At 45.7% G+C, this 15592-nt stretch overlaps 3 protein-coding genes across 10 annotated transcripts; 1 reads left to right on the top strand and 2 right to left on the bottom strand.

Annotated features, from left to right (window-relative positions):
- Window positions 1–665: 665 nt before the first annotated feature.
- Window positions 666–5809, top strand: LOC112875578. The gene is made up of 3 exons (XM_025939466.1): window positions 666–1990; window positions 3692–5335; window positions 5456–5809. The coding sequence occupies exons 2-3, from the start codon at window positions 3746–3748 to the stop codon at window positions 5603–5605; spliced, it is 1740 nt and encodes a 579-aa protein (XP_025795251.1). The 5' UTR covers window positions 666–1990; window positions 3692–3745; the 3' UTR covers window positions 5606–5809.
- Window positions 5810–6116: 307 nt separating this feature from the next.
- LOC112876756 lies at window positions 6117–12076 on the bottom strand. 8 transcript variants are annotated; one of them, XM_025940934.1, is made up of 13 exons: window positions 11677–12075; window positions 10856–11523; window positions 10560–10705; window positions 10269–10455; window positions 9267–9430; window positions 8887–9149; window positions 8700–8761; window positions 8555–8594; window positions 8398–8462; window positions 8135–8301; window positions 7318–7461; window positions 7017–7187; window positions 6117–6403 (listed from the first exon to the last, which is right to left on the bottom strand). In XM_025940934.1, the coding sequence occupies exons 1-4, from the start codon at window positions 11694–11696 to the stop codon at window positions 10294–10296; spliced, it is 996 nt and encodes a 331-aa protein (XP_025796719.1). In that variant the 5' UTR covers window positions 11697–12075; the 3' UTR covers window positions 6117–6403; window positions 7017–7187; window positions 7318–7461; window positions 8135–8301; window positions 8398–8462; window positions 8555–8594; window positions 8700–8761; window positions 8887–9149; window positions 9267–9430; window positions 10269–10293. The 8 variants fall into 8 exon arrangements, 7 of the variants coding, with proteins under 7 accessions (XP_025796719.1, XP_025796720.1, XP_025796718.1 ...); XM_025940935.1 differs by having other exon boundaries at window positions 8398–8594; window positions 10555–10705; window positions 11677–12076; XM_025940933.1 differs by having other exon boundaries at window positions 7318–7458; window positions 8398–8594.
- An 854-nt stretch (window positions 12077–12930) lies between these two features.
- LOC112877841 (60S ribosomal protein L23) lies at window positions 12931–15142 on the bottom strand. Its single transcript, XM_025942213.1, has 4 exons — window positions 15005–15142; window positions 14587–14871; window positions 13314–13355; window positions 12931–13202 (listed from the first exon to the last, which is right to left on the bottom strand). The coding sequence occupies exons 1-4, from the start codon at window positions 15015–15017 to the stop codon at window positions 13120–13122; spliced, it is 423 nt and encodes a 140-aa protein (XP_025797998.1). The 5' UTR covers window positions 15018–15142; the 3' UTR covers window positions 12931–13119.
- Window positions 15143–15592: the final 450 nt, after the last annotated feature.

Consider the following 15592-nt stretch of genomic DNA (forward strand, 5'->3'; position numbering starts at 1 on the left):
TTAAAAATTTAGATGTAGATAGGTTGTTATTAAAATATTAGATTAAAAAGATTAAAATTAAATGAAATCGTCGCCCTCTCTTTACCATCACCCATCCGTCATCCCAGATCATTTCCTGCCTGTATTTTCGCATTTCTGTTTTTTGAAAAAGTATTTGCGCATTTCCTTGCACGAACTAATTGGGCATTTCCTTCCTGAAGAAACTCTGTGCTTGTGCTGCTCTTGTTTTCTCTTCTTCCGAAGGACTGACCAGTCAAGTCAGCGGCGTCCACACTGGCACACTGCAATGTCCCTTGCGCATCACATGCACATACTGTCCTGTCCTGTTGATCATACTCTCTCTCTCTTTTTTGAGAACGAAATTGCAAGTGCGAGCGCTGAAGAAGTGCGAATCAGAAGCAGGTGCCCAGCACCATGACAAAAAGGACCGACTTTTGGTACCACCATTTTGCAAAGGGTCCAACGCGCAAAACAAGCGCGCCTCCCCTCCGTTCGCTTTTCCCCATGGCTCGGCTCGGCCGCTCGTGACACCAGCGACCACCGCCCTCCCCGTCCCCGGTCCTTGTCCCCTTCCACTGCCTGCCGGCCCCCTCCACTACGGCCAAGGCCCAAGTCCATGCCGCAACGTTCGGCCACAAGCACGATGCGGCAGAAGCCGCCGTCCGTCGTCAGCCGAGCCGGAGCGCTATCAAAAATCAATCTAATCCCAGTTCCAACACACTAACCGCTCCAGGCCCGAGTGGGGAACGGGGAATAAATCCCGGCTCCAACCTTTCTTTACAGCTTCTGCTCCGGAATTTAGAACCTATCCCACTCCCAGCAGCACGCAATCGAGGAAGGATAAACGCGCACCACTCCATCACGCGTGCCGGGAACTGAACTCCAGAGAAATCAGCGCCAAAGCCAGTTTTTTTTTAGTGCCTCAAAGCCACTTCTCGGCCGCCGCTGTGGGCTATCATCCCCACCGTCACATGGTCCGCGTCTCCCCCACGGCAATCCCGGCCAATCTTGCCCTCCAGATCGCAGTTCTTTAGCAGATTTCAGGGCTCCGGTTCTTCGGTTCGGTTACGCCTAGCTGACGCTCTCTGCTTCCCTCCCTTGGCCTGCCATAACTCGCGGTTGCCGTTCTCGACCAGCCATTAATGGCGAGGGGGAGTTACGCCTCCCTCTGAACCTCTGTCTGGTCCGGTAGGCGGCGTTCCGGCCCTTTTCCTCGGCCGGTTGTTTCTTAGCTTGCATGCGTAGGCGCAGGCAGCCGGGCATGGAAGGAAACTGTAGCGCCACGCGTTGCAGAGAGAGTCCCAACTCCGTCTCCAAAGCCATACATGCCGTCGTCGTCGTCGTGTTAATGGAAAGAGACGAGTGTTGTGAGGAGTAAAGGCGACAGCTTTTCCATTGACGCCTCTCGCCTTATTGCCTGCCCCTCTTCCGTTCTCGTAGAAGTCAAGCCGCCTCCTCTCGTCTCGGCTCCTCTCCGCCCTTGTCTTCCCTGGCCGGCCATCGAGCTTCTGGCTGGGGATTCCCTCGTTTGCCCCTCAATCTCCTTGCTGGTTTTGGGTTGCTGTTAGCGCAGAAAAGCTGAGCGCTTTGTCTCTTCCGCTCTGTTCTAGTAAGTGGCCGGCTTCTGCCTTGGCTTGATGCTCCTGTAGGTAGTTCCCGTTGAGAGCTGCTTCGTTTAGGTCCTGGGTCCTCTTTCACCTAATCTTGTTTCTAGTTTCGGTTGGTCAGTCATCGGCTAGCTCTTGTTGGTTGGCCCAGTTCATCTTGGACTCGGAGTATATAATCTCCCGGCCGTCTTCTTCTTCTTCTTCTTCTTCTTCTTCTTCTGTTCTTGTGTGCTCCTCACATTGGCCCGTCAGTCTCCCTGCTCCTTCCGAGGCGAACTCTGCTCGGATCAAGAAGAGGAGAACTCGTCTGTGCTGGGAGGTTGGGAGGCAGTGCTTTGCTTCGGGCGAGCCTTGGGTGCTGCCTGTCGATCTCAGAGCTTGAGGTGAGGAATCTGATGCCTCCACTTCTCTTCTCCACCTTCTGACTGAAATGACGAAATCTTTTGCTTGTTTTATTCAGCTTCGGTTGCTGTTGTAAATTAAGGGTGTTTAATTCGTGATTTCTTTCTTGCTTTGAGAGAGGAAAGTTGGCTCCAAGGTTAACCCATAGGCTTTCCTTTGCTGTCGTGCTAAAGGCAGCACGGTGCAACAAAGTGATTTCCGGTGAACCTGGCCGTTCTTTACGCCGGTGATGAATGCATTTAAGGTCACCCTTTTTCGGTTGGGCTTTAGCACTCTTTTGCCGCGTGGGCACGGATGCAACTTTTGTTTTTTGATGCCTTTCCTTTTCTGTGATTGAAGACTCCTGCTAGTTATTTGGGGTTTCAGAGGATCGGTAGTCAGTAATTTGAGGTTTCTGAAGCAGTTCCCGTACTTGTACCTTTCCTCTGGTCATCTCCTAATGCTACAAAGGGAGTGTTCGTTTCCTACCTCTGGACTGGACTTCGGACCCGTCGCATCAAAAATAATCTTGTTATTTAGAAGTATTAAATAAAGTTTAATTACAAAACTTTTTGCACAGATGGGTGCTAATTCGCGAGACAAATTTAATGAGCCTAATTAATCCATAATTTACCACGGTGATGCTACAGTAATCATCCGCTAATCATGGTCTAATATACCTCATTAGATTCGTCTCGCGAATTAGTCCTGGGGTTCTGCAATTAGTTTTGTAATTAGACTTTATTTAATATTTCTAAATGATAAGATTCTGTTTAATGTGACGGGTCTAAACTTAAACTTTAGACCCAAACTAAGACACCGCGCCAGAGATGCAGAGAACGAGCCGATGTGTCAACACACTGTCCTTCCTAGTTCAGAATGTGTTTGCAAGTACCACCAGAGCTTATTTTCAAAACGTACCAGCAGAGCTTCCTTGGCACCCATTATCCACGGGTTTCATAGAAAACGCCGAGACGGCAGGGAATTACTTGTTATCAGTCTTGCATTTTAAGCAAAAAAAAGTACAGTTAGTACTGACCTGTTCCCTTCTGTTGATGCGTTACTGCCTTACTGGTGAATGGAGTGTACGCGATGAATCATACGAAGGGTGTGTTAATGTGTGGTGTAACTGCCATGTATATGGTGTTAGTACTCGAGAGTAGGTTAATGTGCCAAGGACAGAGGTTAGCTGTTTGCATTTAGGGGGAAGGAAGTTTTATCTTGTGGTTACAAGTTACAATTGATGTCAAGCATTTACTTTGAGCACTTCTGCACCACTCCTGGGTATAGCTGCCTCTAGCTTTATTTTGAGCAAGGGATGTTCCACAAAAAAAATTGACTAAATGGAAGACATCACATGGGCACTTCTCTGGCAGCTGTTAATCATTTGCAATTTTTTATCCAATTTAATTGGTCAACTATGAATCATGCTACATGTTCCTTACTCCCTTGTGCAATCCTGTTCCTTGCTTCATTGTATGATCGACATGGCAGATTTTGATACTTTGTGCAATAAGTTATCTTTTTTCTTCACGCAACATATATTCAACTGCAAATGAGGGAGTAGTGTTAAAATTCAGAAAAAAGTCGGTCCCTTTCATCAGAGACAGCCAACCAGGACTTCTGTAATTTTAAAGCATCTGGTTGTTGATCACATTTGGTTTTCTGTGGGCTGAACATGTTCTTATGTTATTGCTGTGCAGGTGACAAAGACTTGTTTGACTGCATTTTTCTCCATATTTAGTTCTTGAACAGAGATGGAACTCATGTACATGGATAGGAGAAATGGATTACATGAGGATGCAATTCCAGAGTTCAGTGGAAGGACAGAAGAAGATCAAGACCCGACTGTTGCTGCATCTGATGTTCAGTCTGATTTGGGTCCGATAAACAGGAAGAAACCATTGCCGTCAGATGAGAAGAAAAGCAAGAGCTGCCAGTCATGCCACAAATCACCTTGTTCGTGCAGTGGTGACACAAATCATTCAGATTTGTTCCCTGCACTTCCTGCCAAGATGATGATCTTGGAGTTTCTCATCAGAAGCCTGAGACACCCAACAAGAACCCACAATGCCACCGATCTTGACGACTTGATCACTGATGGGGTCAGCCAAGGGAGTGTAAATCTCGGTCCTTCCGAAAAAAAGGTGCTGGACTCTTTGCATGCTCTCATAAGTGCAAAGACAGGACCGAAAAGCTCATCGCCTTTCCTGGCAGGATCTAAGATGAGAAAAACTCGGTCCAAATCACACATCATTACACAGTCAGAAATACTGAAGCTTATATCTCCTGAGACATGGGAGACCTCCTCCCCTGGGACATCTCCAATGAAGAAAGGCACAGCTGAGGTCCACATCCATGAGAAGATGACACCCTCGTGCTCGCATATGACATCTATGGGCTCGAATCAGCCTGTCCTATCACACTGCCCGTCATCTCTTAATGCAGGTCTTCTGCAATGCATATGGAAGGATGGGCTGCCTCATTTTGAATTGTCACTGGACGATCCTATTGCGGTATACACAGCGAACCCACTCAAGGTGCAGGGCAATGAAAGGGCTCTCGACTACGTCTACATGATCCATTCTGGTGAGCAAGGAAGAAAAGATTGGATGGGTCATTCAAGCAATGTATCCAGACTTGTGGGCAAGATGAAGGTGTCAAGTTCTTTAGTGCTAAACTCTGACAAGTCAAGTCTTTTGGAAACTGAGTTTGTGCTGTATGGTTCTCCAGATGACTATCTGAGGCAAATGCATAGTTCCTGTAGTGTTCCAAAAGGAAAGGGACTAGTCAAGAGAGTGACAGAAATTATGAGAACAGGAAATGTTTCCTCTAGCCCTAAACATCCCTGGAGGTTTGGCAAATCCTGCTCTCATCAGTTCGATGACTTAACTGAAATACTCGAAGGTGAAATGATCAGTGCTAGAGAATCAGGCCTAGCAAACCTCGATGCTGATGATCTGCCAACCAACCAAGAGTTAGCAGCAATTGTGGTGAGGGAACAACGGAAAAAACGCCAGGAAGAGCCTGTTGTGGGTGGCTGGGGCTTGAAGTTCCTTGAGAAAGCAGGATTAAATCATTCAGAAGGCACTGAAGATCCTGATGTTCAGAACAGAAATGGTGCTGCAAAATATATAACCACAATTGTTCCCAGAGGTTACCATGGCGGCGCTGTTTTTAAGAGCAGCGGCCCGTCAGGTCTCATCGAGAGATGGAGATCTGGAGGATGCTGTGATTGCGGTGGATGGGATCTTGGCTGCCCCATAAGAGTGCTGAACAATGATGGATGTGCCTCCTTGCCTGAAGAAGAGTCACTGGACAGCAGATCAGTAGAGCTGTCACTCAAGGTAACTAACCCTGGACTTATTTGAAGTAGAATTTCATGGTTTCAGTCAGATATCAGAATATCTGCTAGATATCAGTAGAGCTGTCTCCAGATTCTTATCTTTCTTAACATTAATTTCCAGGGTGCAAAGGAGACAATGTTAAGGCTTGTCAACATCACAGAGGACCTGTACATCCTCTATTTCGAGTCGAGTCTGTCACCATTGCAATACTTCTCAACAGGGATAGCAATTGTGCACAGCCAGGCACCACAGCTTTGCCCAAAGCTGTGAATTGCAAAAGCTTGGTATAGCGCTATGTACATGTAGATAGACAAGTAGAGATAGCGATATATAGAAGAGATTTATTGACTTAATCCATGCCAACAGTGATGTGTAAAAACTATGCCATGTGTATTCCGATTCCTCCACATATTAATATTAAATCAATGTGGATTTGTGGCAAGGAGGTTTGTTATTCTCCGGTTTGAAAATTTTATAGGTTTTTGTTATCTGGTTAAGTTCTACTCATATAGGTTTGTTATTCTCCACATATAGGTTTGTTATTCCGTTTGGAATAATATGAAAAATATGCCATAGCTTAGAGGGGTGTTGAATTTTTTTTCCCAAATCGTGTTACTACTTTTATCATTCCGCTTGTAAGATTCATTGTTTCATTTAGTTTGAGAACAATATGTCGAGGCGTGTGAATGTTCCTCGGCTGCCGTAGTGTGACATGTCTGGGTTTGCACTGCAAATGAATCCAAAAACATCCATATGTCTGTCAAGTAAATGGAGCAGCAAATGAATCCAAACGAGCGAGCAGTAGCGCTTGTTGGTCGTACGATTTGATTGCCAAGTCAAACACAACAGTAGCACACAAGTACCCAACTCTGAAGTATACGGTACTACTTTAAGTTAAAACTAACACGACCATACAGTGGGCCTAATGTTCCAGGTAAATGAAACTTCAAATCCAGGGGTCCCAAATTCCCAATGCTTCCTTATTTCTTCTAGTCATGTGCCATTGCATCATCAAGCATCTTCAGTAGAAGGAATAGCATGGATCAATTAGGCGAGTTTTCCTATGGCCTGGCCAATACAGTGGGAAAAAAGGTGGCAGGACAATCATGATAACATTGCAATTACCATTGGAACAGTAGGAAAATGCATTTGTTTTGCCATTAAAATGTGGGTAACACACTGTTATTTTACTAATAGACTAGGAAACAAGACAGCAGAGCCAGGTAAGAAAAATAAAATAAAAGAAATATATGATATCCATGATCCATCCATCTTGCCGTTACCCGCCGTCATCTTGACTTAATCAAGTGAAGGGACAATAAATGCTCTTTTGGTCCTTGCATACCAGAACAAGAATGAAGACGACAAGTACAAAAAGTCAACAACACAGGGCCGTAAATGAAGACGACGAAAAAAAAAACGTAGAGCATGAAACACTGTGCTCTGTTGAGTGTTTTGGTTAATCAGAAAGACTTGCAATTATGTTCAGCCATGATCGTCATTTATAAGATGTGCAAAGCTCTAAGTATATTCTTTCAAAAAAGGGGTGGCAGTCAGCTAATCCTGATGATAAGTAGCATTTCATAACTAGATAACCTTAATTCCAAAACATGACTAGTACAAAATGCAGCAGCCAAAAGAAATTCTACATCAACAAAATTTTATCACTCTTTGCACTAACCTTGGAAAAAGGAAAGGAAGACTCTTGCAGTATGCTGATCATAACATCCAAGGTTCTGTCTCGGATGAAGCGGGCCACCTCAAGCTCGGGAGGCTCAGACATGTTGAAGGTGAGAAGCTTGTTCTCTCTCTTCATCCAATCACACATCATTTTGGCCTCCTTTGCCATACCCTTGAATCAAAGCCATCCATCATTTTGAAGTTAGGGCCAATGAGTTGGTAATTTACAGAAAAGAAATGGATATATACTTGTTCAGATTCAGCGCATTTTGGCAGGAGGCATGATGCAGGCAGGCACATACCATCATTGCAGCAGCAGCAACAGATTGACATCCTTTTAGATTTACAAGGCCTAAGGCGCACATGCGGACCACGCTGCTCTGATGGATCATGTCGTCAGTAGGCTTAGCACCATGCTTCAGCAGCTCAAGCATCAGGTCAGCCTCCTTGGTGATACACATGAAACCAATGTTTTGCATTAGTCAAAAGAACATAGAAACAATCAAACAAAATACTCTATATGCTACCCAGAGAATCACTGCTGCTTTACTACGTGTATGTGCCAAGTTGGATAGATCAATAGCACAAAATCTCACAGTTCAAGCCTTCAAGGGCAACATTTTCTTAACAAGAAGCAGATCAACATATGCTGGATTGCTGGTTGACGGACTATTGCTACATATGCTGCTTGCCAACTTGATAAAAGAATCAATGTTAATTAGCCATCAAATGTGTGAAATAGGCAAGGATTTCAACTATGATAAAACAAAACTGTGAAGCCAAGACTGGAAACCTTATAACATGCGATTCATTCTTACTGCATGTCATATAGTGGGCTAGTTATGACAGTTCGCACCACTTTGTGCAGCTGCCAAAATTCAAACATTGCCATTTTCAAGATAATATGAAAGCGATCAGATAAATTGCCCTTTATCTTGAGACAATTGAGAATGTCACAACGATAACAATAAAGCGATATATGCTTCCTCCTTCATCTTACATATTTGTTAACCGCAGCACACATTCGGTCACTAGATTGAGAGAGGATTAACACTTGCATTCCAGTGGGGCGATCCCCCCCCCCCCCCAAAAAAAAAAGGGCCAAGCTGAGGCACATACCACAAAAGCAATGCCGGACGGAACAGAAAATTTGTCGCCTGAGATTGAGAGTGCACGCTCATTGATAAGGCAACTCTGAATGAAAGTGTTGACTGGTAAGATCTCATCCGGACAATTTACCACATGTTTCTCCCACTCGACACGAGTTCCTCCTCCATGTCAATACACTATTTGAAAAAATTGTCACTTTGCAATAAGTTGGTGTAAACTGTTTCAGTTAGACAATCGATGGTTTAGTAAAAAGAACCAGGAGGATTGCTTACGGATTTGGCAACAGCTGGGTCAGCAGAATCCAACAGCCAATCAGGATTCAGATTGGCAGCCACTTCTGCAACGAACTTAGAAGCATTGCGGTTGTAATACTCCTCAAGGTAGTGGCTACAGTCAGACGACAGAACGGAAGTGTAGAGTAGCACCAACCTTTCCCGCCCCCATACCTTCTCCAGAAAATCTCCTGAAACTAAACAATACACCAAAAAAAATAAAATCATATTGCGTGAGAAATATGAAGTACTAATAGCAACCATAATTGTGGTGATTAGCTTCTCTGTTTTCTTCTTCTTACTCTTTTTAGCATCTTTGATCTTTTTCTGATCTTGAGAATCCAATACATCTGAAGTGCTGCCCCTGGTGATAGTGCAGTGCAATGATATAGTATCACAATGCACGTCATCAAGAAGTATCAAACCAATTCTCTTAGACCATATATAGATGCATCAATAAAAGAAGAAAAGCGTATGGAACATCTTTACCATGTGTTGTTTGCTGCTTCATCAGCAGCAATGCCATTCCCATCACCACTAGGATCATTTCTACTAACAACTTCTTCCTCATCAATCTTGTTCCCAGCAGGGGCAGGAGACTTTTACAGTATGCCAATCATGAGATACAAGGTTCGGGACCGTATTATGCGGCTGGTCTCAAGCTCATCAGATAAGTCATCATCAAAGACGTCAAGGAGCATGTTATTTTCATTCATCCACTTGCACATCGTTTCAGCCTCCTTCAAGACACCCTTAAATTGAAGCCACCCATCACTTTGCAGTTAGTCCCCATTAGTTAGTGATAAAAACAAAAGCAACAGATGGATGCATCGATGATATTAAGTGGGGTTTTGCAGGCAGGCGCATACCAACATGGCAGCGGAGGCAGCAACAGGATGCCACGAAGTGCAGTTCATAAGGCTCAAAGCACACATATGCGTATCTCGCTGCTCTGCTCGAGTAAGTAATCTTAATCGTAACTAGCACCACGCCTCAGCAACTCACACGTCAGGTCGGCCTCCTTGGCAATACACTTGAAACCATTGCTTTGCATTAGGTCAAAGATCGTAAAAAGTAAAACAAAATATTCCATATAGCATCCAAGTCGACAAGGCAAATTTGGGTGCCAAATTTATCTTTATATAAAGGCGCCAAGTTTCTCCTAGCTTGGCTAGTTCTTTATAAGCTACCAAAAGATTCCAACTATTCTAATGAAATGCACCGAGTTGGATTGTACCAGTCCAAGCTACACACATGGATAACAAATGAAACAATAGGAAGCACTGAAGACCCGGACCACATCTACTAACTTGCAGGTACTCCTACACAGTAGACAGTAGACAGAAACTTTAGCGATGTTTGACTAAAATAAAACCAAAGGTCAGATAGATCCAGGCTCCGGGGTTTAAGCTTCAATAAAAGATAAGTGTTTAGTCAAAGCTGGAAACCTTAAAACATGCTATTATTTTGTACAGAGGGTCATATTGAGGTTGTTGTTGATTACAATGTGCACCAGGTTGTTGTTTGTACAACTGCCCAAATTATTAAGACCAGTAGTGTTTTCAAGATTGAGATCAGATCACTTGCCACTCTACTTCATCTTGTAACGACAAAGCAGAACTAGTTTTTCAAAAACAATGATAAGCAGACAGATAGATGAAAACGGTTCATTTATAGTTGGGATAAAAGTTTTTTTTAAAAAAAAAATCCCTCCAAAGATAATTCCCCCCCCCCCCCCTTCCAATTCAGCTAATTATCCGTGCCAGCAGACGTTAGGTGATTGGGATGCAGAGAGAGGATTATATAACATTTATTGGTCAAGTACAAGAAGATTTTTTGTGTGGTTTGTTAGGGCCAGGTAAGGAACGTACCAGCAGCAAAGCAGCAGAGGAAACATCAGAAAATTTGCAACCCGCTGTGCGAATGACTGAATGTGCATTTAATACGCTCATGTATCAGGCAACTCAGAATGATTGATCTGCTCGGTAAGATCTGTTCCATTTTAGGTTCCATCCGGATCTTCCATTGGGACGCAAGTTGTTCCTCCTTCTTGAGACACTGCTTGAAACCATCAGGCAGTCGGAGCACCGATTCATCACAGTTTAAGTTAGCAAACAAGAATATGACTGGTGGTTTAGTGAAGGGGCAGGTGGTTACTTTACAATTTCAGCAAGAGCAGCTGCAGCGCCAGGAACGAGCTCACGAGCATTGCGACGGAAATACTCTTCAATGTACTTGCTGTAGTCAGACCGCGACACGCCGGCGAGTGGTAGCAGCCTGTCCCATCCCCATGCTTTTCCCAGAAGATCTTTCGAGACAAGTAAATTGCACCCGAAAAGAAAAAAGAAAGAAGCCATGAGACGTAGTGCAAGTAAGATTTTCAGTAAGAACGAACAAAGGGTGGAGGAGGAATAAACACATCGATCAGGTCCTCAATCTCTGCTAGATCGGATCCTACCATAGTACTTGACGATCCGTGTCGGCGGCATCGTCTTTGTAGCCTCCTCCTCGTCCTGTTCCATCATCTCCTCGATGTAAGTATAAAAATTCTCCCTCTCAATATCTTGCCTGCGCTTGGCCAGCATCAGGTTTCTCCCCGGGAACATCCAAGCGCCACGCAGAAGGGGCGCTCCGGCACTCCATGGTCGCGTTCGCGTCCCGCTCCAAATTTGCGCCGCCTCCCTCCTCCACCCTTCTCCCCTCGCGCTCTCCGACATCGACACGAACTCCGGTCTTAGTTGGACTTGGCCGTCACCGGGCCAGGCCAGGATGGGCCGAAATGCGAAAGACTGGCTGGTTTTCACATGAGCCAGTGAGGGCAGGAAAACACGTCTTCGTTTATGGGCAACGACTGCCGCCGTCGTGGTCGCCGTCCGACCGCCGCGTCCGCGTGGGTCGCCGCAGCGCAGGAGGAGATACAGTGGGCACCTGCGCCCCGGCAAGGGCATTCCCAGCCTCCGCGGGAGCTCAAGCAGCGGCTGCCGACGGAGCGAGCGTCTCGGGTCTAAGCTGAGGGAGCCAAAGAGGAACGGAGCACAGCGCTTGTGAGGGCGACGGAGCAGCGCGATTCCGGCCGGGAGCGCGGCGGCGGCGGCGGCGGCCACCGGCCAAGAGACGTACCAGACTCTGACAGGGGTCCATTTGTAAATATAATGGGGCAATTTGCAAATAATCGCGATCCAAATAAGGGGGTTATTTATAAATATCAGGGTGCAATATGTAAATACTCGGATCGCGATTCTTAATCGCGATCCAAATCGGGGTGCTATTTGTAAATACCGGGGGATTATGCAAAACATTCGGCGCCGGCGGCGACGTTGCGCTGCCGCTCGCCGACCACCGTCAGCGTTGCTGCCTCGTCAAGCTGCAGCGCGTAGCGCGCCAGGTAGCCCCGGAACGCGCTCCGGATGACGGCGGCGGCGTAGTGCTCGCGGACGAAGCCGGAGCAGCCCGGGCGGGTGAGGCAGCAACGGCAGCGCGATGGCATGCCGCCGCTCCCATCACGGCCGGGGCCGCCGCCTCCGGCCTCGACGCGGACGGCTGCGGCTGCGGGTCCGAGTTTTCCATCTTCTAATTTGTGCCCCAGATCCTATTTGCGTCAGGCTAAACATGCAAGCGGGGGACAGCTCCGTTGGGAGAGACTGAAGATCCAGAGGTCTCTCCTTCCGTTGCTGTTCCGGAACAGGCAAGCTACAAATCCGTGGTCACTCTCCTCTATTATATGCAAGCTGAGCAAGTTGAGGGTGAAAGATTATCTTCATTCGGCTGGTCATCAGTTACTGAAACAATATGTGGTGAGAATTGTGAAGTGTCTGTCTTGTCAGGAACCTTGGCATCAGAGATAGCATGAGGTTGTGTGCAGATTTGCTCAGTAAGCAAGTGCAAGGTGAGATTTGCTCCAGCAGCTGAAACTCATCTAGTGGACAGTCAAGAACAAGTTTTACGTACTGAATGTGACCACCCTCCTCCTTGTCCTCCATCGTCTCCTCGATGCAAACTACGAACGAGGCTCGTGCAGGAGGCGGCCTGCGCGGTGCGGCGGGAAGCCGAAAGATCCGTGGGTGATTCTCGACCTGCTGAAATATCTACCGATGATTGGCCGATTGAGCAAAAGCTTCAGCAATTGATACAGAGTTGCACACATGATAGTAAATTTTCAAAGTTCATCTAGCTTTTCGCCAAAATTGCGAGCGAGAAATAAACACGCTACCTCTGATGTAGTTATCAGAGAGAAAAACGGTGCAGAATTTGTACAAAGAGAATACGATAATCGCAGATTTTGAAGCTCAAACCCAAGAATATACTTCGTGCAACCATGCCGTGGACATGTGATTTGCCAAAATTTCCTGCTCGCAATAAAAGAACATGCACAGAGCCAAGATACTCTCAATTGGTTTTCAAAAAAAAAAGATGCTGTGAATTATATTGACAAGCAAATTCTGCTATCAACAACCAACGCCGCAAGCAAATTGCACTGTACATCAGATGATCAAATAAAAAAGATGTGACATTCAATCAAGATTTTCACAAAAATGGACAGCAAACTGCAGAGAAGCACACTGTTATATAGATCACCAATTCACCATGGTAGACAAATTTCTGTTCACTACAAAACTGCTGTGTCACCAAACATAAGGAGCTACTAAGTCCAATTGCACTCCAAGCACCAGTTGCAATAGATACTGAGATCATACAGAAGTCTTAACACATTATAACAAGCTCTCAAACGATGGCATTTGCTGCACTAGCAATCCTAGGCCAAAGGTCAGCACACTCCTTACCAATGGGTCCAGTGATAGCAGAGCCTGCAAAGAAGCAATTTGTAAATTGAAACGGTCATATGACAATCCAGGAAAGGTCTAGTTTTTACTATACAAAAAATGGTCATGACAATCCAGGAAAGGTCTAGTTTTTACCTTTCATCTCACCCTTGGGATTCACAATCACTCCAGCATTATCTGGAAATTGAAACATCACAAAATATTAATCACCAGCAGAGACTAATAGGTAATCCAAATTACATATATGAGAAGTTTCATTTCAGAGATTAACAAAGATCAAAGGAAATATATGTCTCATGGCCAGTCCCAAAGTTTCACTGCGGCGACACCACTACCCAAGGCAATGGAATATGAGACCATTTTCAAATGGAGGAAGTCCTCAAAGATGAAAATCCTTGGAAGGTAAACCTCTACAGATAAAAACTCATTTTCTGACGTTTGCTATGGAATATGCAAACATGTAATGTTTGCTCCAAAAAACAGCTGAAGGACCTCGGAGCCCCTCCGTCATTAAGGTCTACATCAATAGGTGACACAAATAAGAGCAACTCAAAGTGAAGCACTACAACTAACAAGCCTCATAAATCAAATAACAATGCAATGGACAAATACATAAATGTTTGTCTCATGGCCAGTCCCAAAGTTTCATAGCAGCGACACCGCTACCCAGGGCAATGGAATATGAGACCACCTTCAGATGGAGAAATTCCAAAGGAATACCTCAACAACGAAAGGCTCACTTTCTGACGTTTGCTTGGGAATATGCAAACATGTGCTGTTTGCTCCACGAAAAAGCTGAAGGACATGGACGTCCATCCGTCAAACTGTAAATTGCTATCCAATATCATAATACTCTCAATTTCCAACATAAAAAACAAACACGACCATGTAAATTTTTCACGACACAATAAGCAAACAAGTCTGAATCAAAATGTACGAGGCAGCAAACTGCCACCAACAACAGATTTACGAGCAATTGAATAACAGCATACAACACATGAGCAATGAGCAAATTATATAGCATTGTACTACAAGTAAAGGTAATATGAGTGAAATATGCGCCTCATGGCCAGTCCCAAATTTTCATGGCAGCAACGCCGCTACACAAGGCGATGGAATATGAGGCCGCCCTCTGACGGAATATCTCCGTGAAAGAGTAGCCTTTCAATGGAAATCATCAACGTCAGAAGGTTTAATCTATGACGTTTGCTTTGGAATATGCAGATACTATTGACTTCTGCTCCAGAAGAAGCTAGGGAGCCTCGCGGCCCTCCCGTCAAAAGAAAATGATTTCAGCTCCAAACTAGATACTAGGCATGTATTACCAGAACTAAGTTGAACGCTGGTCTAAGCTCAACAAAGAGCCTTGATCTAAGCAGTTACGGTTGAGGTGGGAACGGGATGCTACCTTCGAAGTACATGTAGACACCGTCCTTGCGGCGCCACGGCTTGCGCTGGCGCACGATGACGGCGGGCATGACCTTCTTCCTGAGGTCGGGCTTCCCCTTCTTCACGGTGGCCATGACCATGTCGCCGACGCAGGCGGACGGGAGACGGTTGAGGCGCCCCTTGATGCCCTTCACGGAGATGATGTAGAGGTTCTTGGCGCCAGTGTTGTCCGCGCAGTTCACCGTCGCCGCAACCGGCAGACCCAGCGACATGCGGAACTTGTTCCCCGCCGTGCCTCCCCTCCCTGGATCACATCACGGAACATCACGAGACATGGGCAATAGATTAGAACGCCAGATTGCAACACGACTGCTGATAATTCGACGAGGAAATGGGGGAATCGAGCGGGGGAAAGGAGGAAGATGGGTGAGGTTTACCTCGCTTCGACATGGCGGCGGCTGGTGTTGGACCCGATCGCTAGGGTTTCGCCTGGCTCGCTGCTTATATAGATCCGCGGGGCTAGGGTTTTTGATGCCCTTAAAGACAAAACTGCCCTTGGCGCCGTTAGGGCACTGGTTGGCAATGCGAGGGTCACGAGGTCTTTGCGCGCGAGGGGTTTTGACGGCGGCGGCGGCGGCGTGGGTTTCTAACGGGCCGAGCTGGGAAATGGAGAAAAAAGCTGTGCAGCCCATATGAGGAGGTTTACGGGGTCCTGACTGCTAAGGCCCATATTATTTATGTAGATCCTCTCAAATTGAAAACCGAATGAAACGGTATCTTGAATGTGTTTTCCCCTGTGCCTTTTCTAAGATGATGCTAAATTTTAAAAATTTATGATGTAATAATTCAACTTTAAATACTAGAATCTGTTTTTGTCCTTCTTCGAGACCAACGACAAATTGATGACCGTCCTGGTTAAAATCAGACTCAAAAGAATCTCAAACTATAGCACACTTGTGCTCTAGGTAAGGAGGTAGTAAAAAGTTTGTCTTAGAGCATCCCAGCACTGCAAGACGCCGATCACT

Source organism: Panicum hallii, chromosome 9 (genome assembly GCF_002211085.1).
Source record: "Panicum hallii strain FIL2 chromosome 9, PHallii_v3.1, whole genome shotgun sequence".
Taxonomy (NCBI): domain Eukaryota; kingdom Viridiplantae; phylum Streptophyta; class Magnoliopsida; order Poales; family Poaceae; genus Panicum; species Panicum hallii.